General features: G+C 44.7%; 2 protein-coding genes across 4 annotated transcripts; both read left to right on the plus strand.

Moving 5' to 3' along the window:
* The first annotated feature begins 1,586 nt into the window (after positions 1-1,586).
* Positions 1,587-6,960, plus strand: LOC120702711. Its single transcript, XM_039986627.1, has 13 exons — positions 1,587-2,112; positions 2,798-2,868; positions 2,949-3,035; positions 3,961-4,089; positions 4,184-4,270; positions 4,389-4,442; positions 4,678-4,768; positions 4,844-4,914; positions 5,007-5,076; positions 5,217-5,269; positions 5,353-5,446; positions 5,679-5,776; positions 6,632-6,960. Exons 1-13 carry the CDS (start codon positions 1,602-1,604, stop codon positions 6,713-6,715), a joined length of 1,500 nt encoding a protein of 499 aa, XP_039842561.1. The 5' UTR covers positions 1,587-1,601; the 3' UTR covers positions 6,716-6,960.
* A 2,635-nt stretch (positions 6,961-9,595) lies between these two features.
* LOC120702712 lies at positions 9,596-12,930 on the plus strand. 3 transcript variants are annotated; one of them, XM_039986628.1, is made up of 4 exons: positions 9,596-9,929; positions 10,050-10,568; positions 11,574-11,759; positions 12,319-12,930. In XM_039986628.1, the coding sequence occupies exons 2-4, from the start codon at positions 10,074-10,076 to the stop codon at positions 12,601-12,603; spliced, it is 966 nt and encodes a 321-aa protein (XP_039842562.1). In that variant the 5' UTR covers positions 9,596-9,929; positions 10,050-10,073; the 3' UTR covers positions 12,604-12,930. The 3 variants fall into 3 exon arrangements, with proteins under 3 accessions (XP_039842562.1, XP_039842563.1, XP_039842564.1); XM_039986629.1 differs by having other exon boundaries at positions 9,756-9,883; XM_039986630.1 differs by having other exon boundaries at positions 9,767-9,929; positions 10,054-10,568.
* Positions 12,931-13,162: the final 232 nt, after the last annotated feature.

The raw sequence follows: 13,162 nt of genomic DNA on the forward strand, positions 1-13,162 counted from the left end.
TGAAGGCACTATTTGAACTTGTTGAAGTTCTGAGCGAGAGCAAAAGGTCGTTTCCTTGTCAAAGTAAACCCTGAAGTTTAGTGGCCTCCTCCGGGAGTGCTGTGTGCATCATGCATGCAGTATGTAATGGAGTTATGGAGATGGTTTGGAAATTGGAATCGATGAGTCTTTTTTCCACGGGCGGGATTCACTTGGGTGAGTCATAGAAGGCTCGAAATCAATATACAATCCGTGAGACAATTCTGCAAAGTATTACTGATTTATTAGTGTATATTAGAAATACTACTTTGCTCTGATGCATGATGCGAACATGGAGTTCGGATCTACTAGCATCCTAGCAAGGCAAGGTTTGGCTATTCTTCATAATCAATGTGAAGGGTGAGGGGGGAAAGGGTTCTGCAAGTACAATGATAGATTTATATGTCGTAAAAATAGAACAGTGATGAGCATATAGTTAGGGTGCCAAACAAACCATGATTTTTTGCGGGTAAAACTAACCATTATTTTTGCTCATGTGAAGAGAGTTTGTGAAGAGAGAGAGAGAGGAGGAGGAGGAGCTTGGCTCTTATGAAAGCAACTAAGACCCTGTTTGTTTCATGAGACTTTTGTATAAGTCCATGGGACTTTAGGGGCTAAAGAACCAAACAGGAGAGATTTTTTGGGGCTAAAATATTGTTTAGGATTAAAGAATGAGAAACCCCTCTTGAGGAGCTTTTTAGAACTTTTAGTCTACATGAGACCTACTATCCCACCCCTACCCCTGGTCCATACCTCTTGGATGCATGCATATTAGGGGTAATATGATACTTTGTGCACTCATTTAATGACATTTAGTCTCTTTTAGTCCTTGGAACCAAACAGGTAGGGACTAAAGTTTTTAGTCTATGGACTAAAAATAGTGTAGGGACTTTTGGCAACCAAACAACACTTAACTTAGCTAAGCAATGTTTCTATGCAGAGACATATAGGTGGTGCGTATTTTTTTATCATTAGGTGGTGCGTAGTTGCTAAAGACTAGAGACTATGCAGAGACATATGCGTGATCCAATGCAATAAAACCGTATGGAATCCAATCTGCAGCTGCAACTGCAACCAGAAAAATGGCAACGCGGTTCCGCGCCGCGCATGGCTTTTAGGAAAAGTCGAAAAAGGATATCCACGATGATCTATATTGATCTCACGGTCACGGGTTGACCGTGGACAACGAAACGGGTCCAGTTTCTCATAGATCCCGTCAGCAGACAGCACGGCACGAAACGGGAGCCATCTCCGTAAATCCCGTAAACATAAAAAAAACATCACATCGAATATTTCTGACACATACATGAAGTGCTAAATGAAGTCTATTTATAAAACTTTTTGCATGAATGGACAGTAAATCGCGAGACGAATCTAATGAGCCTACTTAATCCATGATTTGCAATAATATTACTATAGTAACCATCAGTTAATTATGAATTAATTAGCATCATTAGATTCGTCTCGCGATTTACAATTCATCTGTGTAAAAAAATTTATAAATAAATTTCATTTAGTACTTCAACTTAGCAAGATTACGTCGAAATTTTTTTTCGTTCCATCTGAACACGGCCCAATTCTCCATGGGCACGGCGTCCCACCTCCATCCGCACGCAACGCGGCGCGGCTTCGATGGCGACGCGGTGCGCGCGCATCGCGTCGCGCCGCCCGCCCCGGCGAGCCGTGAGCGCCGCCCGCTCCTTATCCGCTATTTCTTCTCCTCGCCGCGCAGCGCGGGCCGCCCGCCGCACAGCGGTGCGCACACGGCGCGGGCGCGCAGGGGATCGTTGCCGATGCTGCCGAGGAGGGCCGTCATCACGGCTCACGTGCTCCTCGCGTGCTCCGGCGCTGACCTCGCGCACGTGCCCGTCTCGAGGAGGGTGCGGGGCGGGTACCTGGTGGCAGAGCGGCAGCAGCTGCAGCGGCTCCGCACCAAGGAGAATCCTAGTACCAGCAGCCGCGACGCCACCGCCGGAGCCCCGGGCGCTGCGCTTCCAGGGAGAGAAATGGCCGCCTCCGCCTCTGCCGACGCCAGCGCGGGGCTCAGGTCGGAGTTCCTCCAGGTCCTGCTCAGCCGCCGCCGCGACCTCCAAGGTCAGCCTCTCTCCCTCTACTGCACGGAGATTTCGGGATGGGATTTGGGTGTTCAGACTCAAGCTTGCTGTAGGCAACTCGGGTCAAATACAAATTTAGCTAGGATTTATTAGCTGTTAGCGTGGATTTGACCTTTCCAGATGCTCAGTAATCACGGTTCATGCTACAAACTAAATTGTTCAGAGATAGTATGTGGTATTCGAGACTACTGGGGGTTCAAGTTTGCTGATAAGTGGATGGCTAGCTTTTGATTGGATTGGTTTGCATTGGTGCCTCTTGACTCTCGGTGGAGCCAGGGAGTGTCCAGTGAAGGACCTGATGTACCGAGGGTCTCTGCCTCTCTGGGGTCCAGGGACGTCAGGATCCTAGATTGGAAGGAAGGTCTTCGTGAGTGTGACTGTGATGTGATTGGTGTTGATTGCTGTTGTACTTGGAGTATCTCAGGCGATGGAGTTTGAATGTTCAGAGTCAACCTTGTTACTTCCCTAGTATGCTCTTGGCAATTACAGTTTATGTTGGATCTTTTTAGCAGTTTTGACTCGTTGAGATGCTGCAAAGTATAAGCTCACTAATTATATTGCATGCTACAAACTGAATTCTTCAAAGAATATATCATACCTGAACATAATGCCGTTATAATTGTTCTGATGAATGGCTGGCTTTTCATTGTGTTGTTTTGCATCAGTGCCTCTCTCGGTGGAGAAGGGGAGTCCAGTGAGGAACCCAATATACCAAAAACTTCCCGGGCCCATGGATGTCAGGATCCTTGAATTGAATGAAAATCTTTCATGAGCAACATGATCTTTACTGATTGCTTGTTATATTTGGAATATTAGGCGGTGCCAATGGAGTCATGCCTGAGGAAAGAGGTAGAGAACTTCAAGGAGAAGCTGGTTGAAGAAAATTTCTACTTAATTACTGAGGTACGTGTCCATATTAGTGCATCGGATTCGGATGTAATTATTTCTCTGCAAGTGTCCATATTCAGTTTGGTAACTTAAGCTTTAACTTGTGGCCTGTAGCCTATAGGAGCCAATCGCATCTAAGCAGTCTCAAGAGGCAGTATAAGAGCATTAATAGTCTACGTTTGCTGCACATGGGGGATGGGGGGGGGGATATCATTCTTGGTACCCTTTTTTGTGGGGTTCTTAGATCCAGACTCGCATGCATTCCCACACTACTCGGGAATCAACACACACTTGCTTGGTTCTTCTTTTTTTATTTTTAATGAAACATGTTTTTATATGAAAAAGTCTAAATTACTCCCCTCAACTATAGCCAAAGTCTGGATAACCCTCTAAACTGTCGTTTGGTTCATTTTACCGCTCAAACTATTTCTTTTGGTTCAAATTACCCCCTAATACAATTTGTCTTTTTTATTTCTCCATGCATAGGTGGTGTTTTAAGTTGAAATTTTACAAGATGATAGTACACATCATAAAACATGTTAGAAAAAATACATCATAGTTTTTTATCATTATTTTGATAGGTTAGGATAACTAATAATAAATTAATCAATGGAGTTCAAAACTATATGAAAAATAACGATGAAAAAATTCTAACAACTTTTTTAAATATTCATTATGATATCCACTACTATCCTACAAAATTTGAAATTAAAATTCAACTTGTGTATAAAGAAACAAAAAAAACAAATTGTATTATGGGGTAAAATGAACTAAATGGCATAGTTTAGGGGGTAAACTGAACCAAGTTATAGTTTAGGGGGTTATCCGGACTTTGGCTATAGTTGCGGGGGAGTAATTTAGACTTTTTCCTCTTTTTTATATAGACAAATTTGCCTCTCTTTCCCTAAACAGAAGAACTTGCGTAACCTTTTTCAAACAGCTAGGTGAACAAGGACGGTTACCTGTACTGCTGCTGAAACTTAATGACCATGTCCCTAAAAGAAAACCAGTTATTGTATTCCTGCACAGCTCTTACAAATGTAAAGAATGGCTGCGCCCGCTGCTTGAGGTAAAATAACCTCTTATTTGAACTCTGTGTTAAGAAGTGCACACCCTATGTAGTGCGCTAATCTATTATTTGTTTGATGACTTTGCTTTTGCAGGCATATGCCTCCAGGGGTTACATTTCTGTTGCTATTGACTCTCGCTATCATGGTGAACGGGCCAGCAATGAGACTACTTACATAGACGTAACCTACTTAGCCATGGGCCCATCTTAAATCATATTTGTGTTCATTAAATTTGATAGTTGTACCCATTTATTTTGTTTGGTTTGATCCTGTTTGCTACTTTCACTTTTAAACTCAGGCACTGAAATCAGCTTGGCGGAATGGGGATACAATGCCTTTTATTTTTGACACGGTACTATATTCTATTGCCAGTTCATAAAGTTAAGTCACGTGACATTGAGCTCCCTACCTTAGTTGGATTGACCCTTAAGTTTGATTCTGGATTTGATCTTCTGTTCTTTTCTCGTAACATGACTGTATCATGCCTTATGAACTGATATATCATACTTAGAAATGTGATAGTTATTTTGTTTTTAATATGTATTTTATGTCAATGGGGGATCTTAACCAGATTTGGACATATGTAGGTGTGGGACTTGATAAAGCTTGGAGACCACCTTAGCGAGAGGGAGGATGTCGATCCCTGTCGGATTGGGATTACTGGTGAATCGCTTGGAGGTATTGCAGATCATGTATGCAACATTATATCGAATTAGATTATGAACTTATTTAACTAATTTTGACAGCAAACAGGAATGCATGCATGGTTCTCTGCTTTTGTGGACACACGGTATAGTGTCACTGTTCCTATAATTGGTGTTCAGGTACTGTTGTTCTGCATAAAATTTATAGATATAGATACTGCACAAAGTTTTATGATGTGCTGTGTAAAGTTGTATCCTTTTTATGACTTTAGGGATTCCGATGGGCCATTGATAATAACATGTGGCAAGCTAGAGTAAATAGCATCAAACCTTTATTTGAAGGTGAGACTCCATGCATTGTCTCTTTGTATCACCTATTTAATAGCCGATGCTTGTGTCAATGGAATCGTAAGAAAAATGTTATACTGATACAGACATTTGCATGTGAATATTTGTTTTTTTACTGTCGTTTTCTCTTCAAGAAGCAAGAACTGATCTAGGAAAGAGCGAAATAGATACAGAAGTTGTTGAAAAGGTGAGCATTTGATTTATTTGACTCCTTGTTTCTGATGAATCCTATGGGCCTTTTTACAATTGTGTATTGACATATTTTACCAGGTTTGGGAAAAGATAGCACCGGGTCTGGACTCTCAATTTGATGCCCCCTATTCACTTCCTTTGATTGCACCACGGCCTTTACTCCTTCTAAACGGTAAGTCAAACATATTTGCTCAATTTCTTTCGATTGGTTAATACGTGCTCCATATTACATAAGACGGTGATCACCTTTTCTTTCATTATCACACCAATGTCTTATCTGCATTATGTTTGGATTTTGTGGTTGGGCCAAATAACTACTTTTAGTACCTGATCACCAAAAGTAGCATAACTTAGTTCAGTACATAGTATATTTTTTTGATGCATGTACTTCATTTATCTTGCAGGTGCTGAGGACTCTCGATGCCCCATTTCTGGTTTAGAAGAACCTAGTTCAAGGGCTGCTAAGGCTTATGAAGAATCTGGTTCTGCGGAGAAGTTCATGGTAGTGTGCATGCTGTCTCTTCCAACCTTCTTTTGAGACCACTCCTTTTAGTTTGGACTCATAGAAAACTTTACTATTTGGTTTCAAATAATCATTCAGCGCTATTATAATCCTAACGAATGACGGGCAGTCCTGCCAACTTGAGGGAGGGAGGGGGGCAATACTCGTAACATACTTAATCTGGGCCCAGCTAAGAGCTATCTGAGAGAAGCTAATAGACTTTGGGACGTTCTCCCAGTAAAGGTCTGATGCATGCAAATTATATATTGGCTGCATCAAGATTACAAGGAGTGATGCTGGTGCTTGTTCAACAAAAAAAAAATCAAGCTTTTTTTTATATCTTCATGTATTTTATGAGTGCAAGTCAGAATATTCTTTGAAATAATGCCTTGGCCTCATGCGGAGTTGATTTTTTTATGGTGACTGACAGAGAAGTAGCACTGACCGAGCTATGCCTGGTCCACTAGCAATTTTAGGAACCCCTGCTTGAGATCTTGACTCTTGTATGGCTGTATATGATTTCCGTCTTAAAGGGAAGTCAGCATCTATTTGAATGCTGAGTGGTGGGGGACTATGGTGTTTAGGCGTCCGCGTACTAGGAGGATGGGAGGTTGAGTACCTGAAGACTGTAGCAATCATTGTTCCTGATGATTATTATTAATGCGGCGCCTTCTCTCATGCTGGTGGATATTACCCTTGCGACGCTTCCTTCATTGTGTTATTTCTGAAATTTTGCTTCCTCTTTTCTGATACGCGTATTCGATGCTGTAGCCTGGAATTTTGAACAGACTCAGCTCTAGTTTTCTAAAACATGAACTTTCACTATTTGAGTTACTAACATTTTCTCTCTTTCAGTTCATTGCGGAGCCTGGAATTGGTCATCAAATGACAGTAAACATGGTGAAAAAAGCGAGTGATTGGTTTGATCGCTTCCTCTAGTGAGTCCCGCATGAATGATGCAACCAATTGTCACCTCATCCTCTACCATACTTGGCAACACAGTATCACAACATCACCCCCTTAATAATTTCTCTTTTTCGATCACATTTCGTTGAATGCGACTGGCATTAATTCAAGTTCAATAATGTCACTTCGTTTGTACCAGTATACCTTGATTATTGCCAGACGGACAAATATGAAAAAAAGGGTGCCAACACATGATCATTAACTCATTTGACAGAGAATTAGAGGAAGTACCGATCTGTCAAGGTTTTCAGGGAAGACGTGCCATGTCTATTGTGGAAGGGAAAGCTGTCACGCCTCAATGGCGCTGAGCCGCTGAGTTGCCACTAGGGCAAACCAACGGGCAACAGCTACTGGAATCCTGCTGGTAGAGATGTCCTGCCACACTCTCGCTCAGTCCATATGCAAATGGAAAGCTGGTGTCTCTTATGGAATTCTTCCATATTTTTTTGGGGGGACATATCAACCGCGCCAATCATTACCAGATGATCCTCAGTTTTTTTTTCGAGATGATGGTCCACTGAGTTGGTGACGTGGACCGGTAGAGCCACATCCTGCCGCACTGACCATCTACTGATCCACGTGCTCAGCGAGAACCGCCATTTACAAAATACAAGTTGCAAAATTTGCCAGTCCGTTACAAGTATTACTGTCGTAACGACAGTATCATAGCGATAGCTCAACCTTCTTCAAGCTCCATGGTGCTCCGAAGTCCAGACGGCTTCCCGCCACACGTTCTGAATCTGAGGAAGCACAAGAAAGGAAGGAAAAACCAAACGGTTGAGGAAGGAGTTGGGACGTCGGCTTCACCGATTCTTCTCCCCTGCAGTAGGCGGCGTGTCAATTTGAAGCCTGAATGTCTCCGGGCAACGGCCGGTTTCAAACGCAGGGTTGGTTGCTAGGTCATTTTCGGGCTACGTATAACTATCCCGGCGTGAAAGATTTTGTAGCCCTCCGTGCTGCCGATAATTTATGGCCAAATTGTGTGCCTTGTCTCATCTCGCTTCAACTAACCATAACGCATTTTTGATTCAGGAGTCGAGTTGTGCATTCATTTGGAGCTTTGAACATAGCTGCTAGGAATTACATATATTTAGAACTAAAGTATTTATATGATCAACGGTTGATATTTCGTTCTCGAAAATTAACCAGGGACTCTAATATCCACACGAATAAGGTAGGCATCCAAGTCGGTTCTACCAAGTCGGAAGCCGAAACCAGATAGATTAAGGCCTCATTTGAATCTAAGTGTTAATGGGTGAAAGTGTTAAATTTTAGCACTACCTTCTTCAAACAGGAGTCCTAATGAGATAGGCTAAACTTTATCATGTTCCATTATTCAATTTTAATAGGCCCAACATTTCTAACCTTCAAGGAAGGAACCCTCTACCAAACGAGCAAGCACCCAGTTTATCCGGCTGTCCCCCAATTCGAGCACCAAAGCACATTAGCTCTATGCAGCTCTACTACTTTCTGTACTGAATTAGTTAGTGAAGTAATGAACTGCGCTATACTAGGTGCCAAGCGCTTCTTTTATTAGGCACAACTGCGCAAGTACATTGTATCAACAGACATGGCCAAAATAATCTCGTTCTTTTGCAATTCTCAATTCTCATCATACCCTTTGTGGCTGTCTTTGTTGCCCTCCCTTTCTTCAGTGCCCCATGCCATAGAAAATGTGAAGGGGGAAAAAGGTGGACCAAGGATACGGTATCGGCAAAGGCACAAGCTGACACGACCGACACACGCCGATGGGCTAGCTTTACCGGAAGGAATCTCACGGATAGAGCAGAGTCCTACATGATTGATCGGCTGATTGGACCTCGCTATCCCTCCCAATAGCCTTCCTTTTAGGTCGTGTAAAAAAAAAGTTCGTTACTTGCCAGAAACGCCAGGATTGGAACACGATTGCTCATGGATTATTACTACTTTTTAATTAATCAGTTATTAATGACAATTTCTTGTTCCTTCAGCTGCAAAGTGAGACGAACTTGTGGTTGTGGCCAAGCAAAAGCAATTAGAGGTGGATTATTCTTGCAAACAACCTCCGATCTGCATTGGTTCCTTTGCTAATCCATGCAAGTAACGTGAGCGGTAATACTCGCACACCAATACCTTTTTTTTTCCATCGGATATTGTCCGACATGGCAACACGTCAGGGTCACATTTAAGGAAACAAGAACAAACGGCAGCGGGGCTGTCCGGCCAATTCAAATCTCGCCCACGGCCAATCACCAGACGTCCTGCCACGGAACCAAACTCTTGCGGTGATTATTACCGCTGGAGAAAAGGTAAAAACAGCTATAGCTACTGTGAGTCTGTGACTGACTGCGGTCCTGATCCTAATCGGCTGATCCGGTAGGAAAACACGGAAAAACCACCGACGCCATCTAAGTATTTTGGCTATGCATGCACATGCACTAGAGTACTAGACCTCCTGAAGAGATGCAAACCAAGGACAGCCGTGGTCGGCGTCTGTACCCTGTCCAGTACACCACCAGCAGCTGACTGCAAGTACCCAAAATTCACCCAATGTGACAGCGCATCACCGAAGAAAAATTTATAGGTCTGTACTGTACAAAATCTCCACAAAATTTAGCCGTTTTCAGAGCTCCAAAAGAGTAAGAGAATCTCAGGCAGGCTCAGCTGAGCCCAGGTGAGGCGAGTGTGCTGTGGTGAACTGGTGATTGGTGAAGTGAGGGCATGGTCGTGACCCGTCGTGTGGAAGTGGAATACAGGAAGCATAATCGCCACCACACCACACACACATTCCCTCTCCTCCCCCGTTGCTGCCGACACTCCGCTAGCCCCCACGCACCCCCGTTGCCGTGCTCCCCTAACAACTGGTCGGATCCCCTGCTCCCTCCCCCGGCACCAGGCACCACGCCCGGACACCTCTGCTCCGCCACGCGTCCGCTTTCTACGGGGCCGCAGTAGTGACCACTGGGGCGCCGGCCGCAGCGGATCGAGCGGGAGGGTGCCCCTGGCCTTTCTGTGCGTTGCTGCTCGCTCTCGCTCTCCCCCTCCGACCCTTTTAGTGCTGCGGTGCGGTGCCCAGCCCAGGAGAGGGGAGGAGGCGCGCGTGCTCTGCTCCTGCGCCACCACCGCCACCACTCCCGCTGCTCGCCCGGCCGCTTCGAGCAGGTGCGTGCGGGTCCGCTAGATCGCCGGAGCTTCCATTTCCGAGCAGGTTGGTGGGTGTGTGTGTGTGTGTGTGTGGTGTGTGCTTGGATCGAAGAACCCTGCAAAAACCGCGGGGCGGCGCTGCTGTTCTGGCTCTGATCGCGCGTTGCTGAATTGGATTGGTTAGGAAGGAAGGAATCGGGGGGCGCGGATGATGCACGCCAAGTCGGAGTCGGACGTGACGAGCCTGGCGGCGTCGTCGCCGCCGCGGTCGCCGAAGCGGGGCGGCGGCGGCGTCGGCGTCGGCGGGGGCAACACCTACTACGTGCAGAGCCCGTCGCGGGAGTCGCACGACGGCGGGTACAAGTCCTCGATGCAGGCCACGCCGGTATTCAACAGCCCCAACGAGTCGCCGTCGCACCCGTCCTACGGCCGCCACTCGCGCTCCTCCTCCGTCAGCCGCTTCTCGGGGAACCTCCGCAAGGGCGGCGCCGGCGGGGAGCGCAAGGCGCTCAATGACAAGGGGTGGCCCGAGTGCAACGTCATCGAGGAGGAGGGGCCCTACGAGGACCTCGCCGGGGACAACGGCCTCTCCCGCCGCTGCCAGATCATCCTCGGCTTCCTCACCTTCGTCCTGCTCTTCACCGTCTTCTGCCTCATCATCTGGGGCGCCGCGCGGCCGTACGAGCCCGAGGTCATCGTCAAGGTACACACATCCACCATCCATCCTTGGAGCATCCGAGCCTGAGCTTAGTTCACTTCTTGAGCATATGGAATGGAATACTTGTTCCTCTTTGCTAGATTCTGATTCAATCCATATCTTTTGGATTCGTAAGGTTGGTTGTTTGCCCCTAAATCGAGTAATTGGATGTCAATTACTAAAATTCACTCATGTCTCGCATTACCTGCGGTAGGCGAGAAGGGTTACATCATCAAATTGGTTGGTGGTTCAGTTAGTGATGTGTTAGAACTTAATGAGGAATGCAGATTGGGATTTAACAGTTGCAAGTTGGTTTGTTACTGAGATGTGGTAACACCGTAACTTGAGCATGTGGTTATAACTGTAATTGGGTGAACTGGGGCCCTAATTTTACGGTAGCCACTAGTAAGCTTTTGTTAGAGTAGATTGGCTGAATACTTCAGTTACAGAATGTGTAATTGATACTTGTTTGATTGAATGAAAGCGAAGTTAAATGTGTGCTTACCGTTTCAGTTCTTCTGAAAAAAAGAAACCAATATTTATTTATCTAAGACCCTCTTACTGCTTAAACAAAGGACTGCAGTGAAACTGAAAGAAAAGTCAAAGCAACAGTAATATATTCATTTCGTTTGCACATTGATAATGAGTTCCGATGGGGATGTTGCTAGCTGGCATTGCATTTGGCATGCTGACTTTTTTGGACTACATTTCCTAATCATCGTGTCCTTTATCGAGAAAACAAAATCATTTCAATAATTATTTTTTTGATGAAACAGGAGGGGATTAAGTTCCCCTACTGATTTTATATATATATATATATATATATACACACACACACAGTAAAAAAGTTACTGAGTTTTCAATAATTATTTCAATAATGATTAATATATGCATTTATGGTCTGCACTATTTTCTCGCCGTAAAAGTAAAATTTACTTTTCCGTATGTCTGAATCTGCTGCTTGTCTCAAATCTGTCCTAAATCATGTTCTTTCACTTTTGATTTTGGCAGAGCTTGGTGATGGACGACTTCTATGCCGGTGAAGGCACAGACCACAGTGGGGTTCCAACCAAACTGCTCACGACGAACTGTTCTCTGCATATATCTGTGTACAACCCTGCTACAATGTTTGGAATTCATGTCACCTCTGGCCCCATTCATCTGAGCTATTCAGAGATCTCAATCGCGGTCGGCCAGGTATATCCATCATCCGTCCTTGCCTATTTATAACGGCTTTTAAGTGCTGTCCACGTATTGTCTGACAATACTACGCCATTCATACCGGCATGTAAATTGCATGAGTAACTAAATCTCATGTTTTCGTCCCTATTTCACTTCTCGATTTAGAGAAGATTGCATCAGCAAAATATTTTTCCAAGCGTGTCCCTTCTATCCATCTTTTCCCTAACCATTGTATCGAAGGTCCCTAAAAGGTTCGACTAATTGATGCAGAATTCTTTGTTGAGTTAATCGTACAAAATGCATGATTAAGGGAGGTTTGGTGATTGTGGGGGATCATAAATTCAGGTTATGACAATAAATAGTACCAGAGCTGGAGTACTCCGAATAAGACAATGGTCCACCAAATCAGCACGCATATGTTTTACTTGAATCCCATGCTTATCTTTCATTTCTCAACATTTTTCTGCATCCATATTTATCCACGTTAATTGTTGGTGAAAATCAGAATTGCTGCAAACTTACATAAATAACCACTGAAGCTGATACTGATACCTCTACCTGTGGTCACGCGCAGCTTCGCAGGTACTACCAACCGAGGAAGAGCCACCGTATGGTGACGGCAGTCATCCACGGCGAGAAGGTGCCCCTCTACGGTGCTGGCGGCAGCCTGATGCTGTCGAGCACAGGCGGGGCTGTGCCCCTGAAGCTGGACTTTGACCTGACCTCCCGGGGCTACGTGATCGGCAAGCTCGTCCGGGTCACGCACAAGGTGCACGTGACGTGCCCCATCGTCGTCGACGCCAAGAAGACCAAGCCCATCAGGTTCTCCAAGAAGGCCTGCACCGTGTACAAGGCCTGAGGTTGAGCTTTTTCATGAGTCGTGATCGACGGACAAGTGTGTGTTCTTGCAAATATGCCTGTATTTAGCTATTGTGTTGATGATGAAGAACAATAAGCACACAGCATATGGTTTGTTTAAGCCTTTTGGTTTTGTCGATAAATCGCGCTGTAAGGCGGTATTCTCCTTTTTCCTTATCTATTTTGTTAGGGTGTGATCTTAGAGATAGACGGTTGTAAAGTGGTCCTATCTGCAGTTCACTTGGGAACACACTGATGGTTTTTGAGAGAACATCAAAACAGCAGCGTGACATCGTTTCAGCAAGAGAAATGCCGAAATTTTTTTGAAGGATCTGGTACTGGGCTCATATTGTGCTAATTTCATCATTTGGTACACTTCAGATTCTGCAACCATAGATCGCTGTCATGATTCAGGGAGAAAATGGTTATGCACATTTTGGAAGCAGGATTTCATAGGTTTTTCATTGCAAGAAAATTGTGTCATTTCATGACTTCAGTAGAGGTCTTTGCTGCATTCTTTAGTTACATTTACGAATGGGGGCCTAGATATTGGTGGCATG

Source organism: Panicum virgatum, chromosome 4K, assembly GCF_016808335.1.
Source record: "Panicum virgatum strain AP13 chromosome 4K, P.virgatum_v5, whole genome shotgun sequence".
NCBI classification, from domain to species: domain Eukaryota; kingdom Viridiplantae; phylum Streptophyta; class Magnoliopsida; order Poales; family Poaceae; genus Panicum; species Panicum virgatum.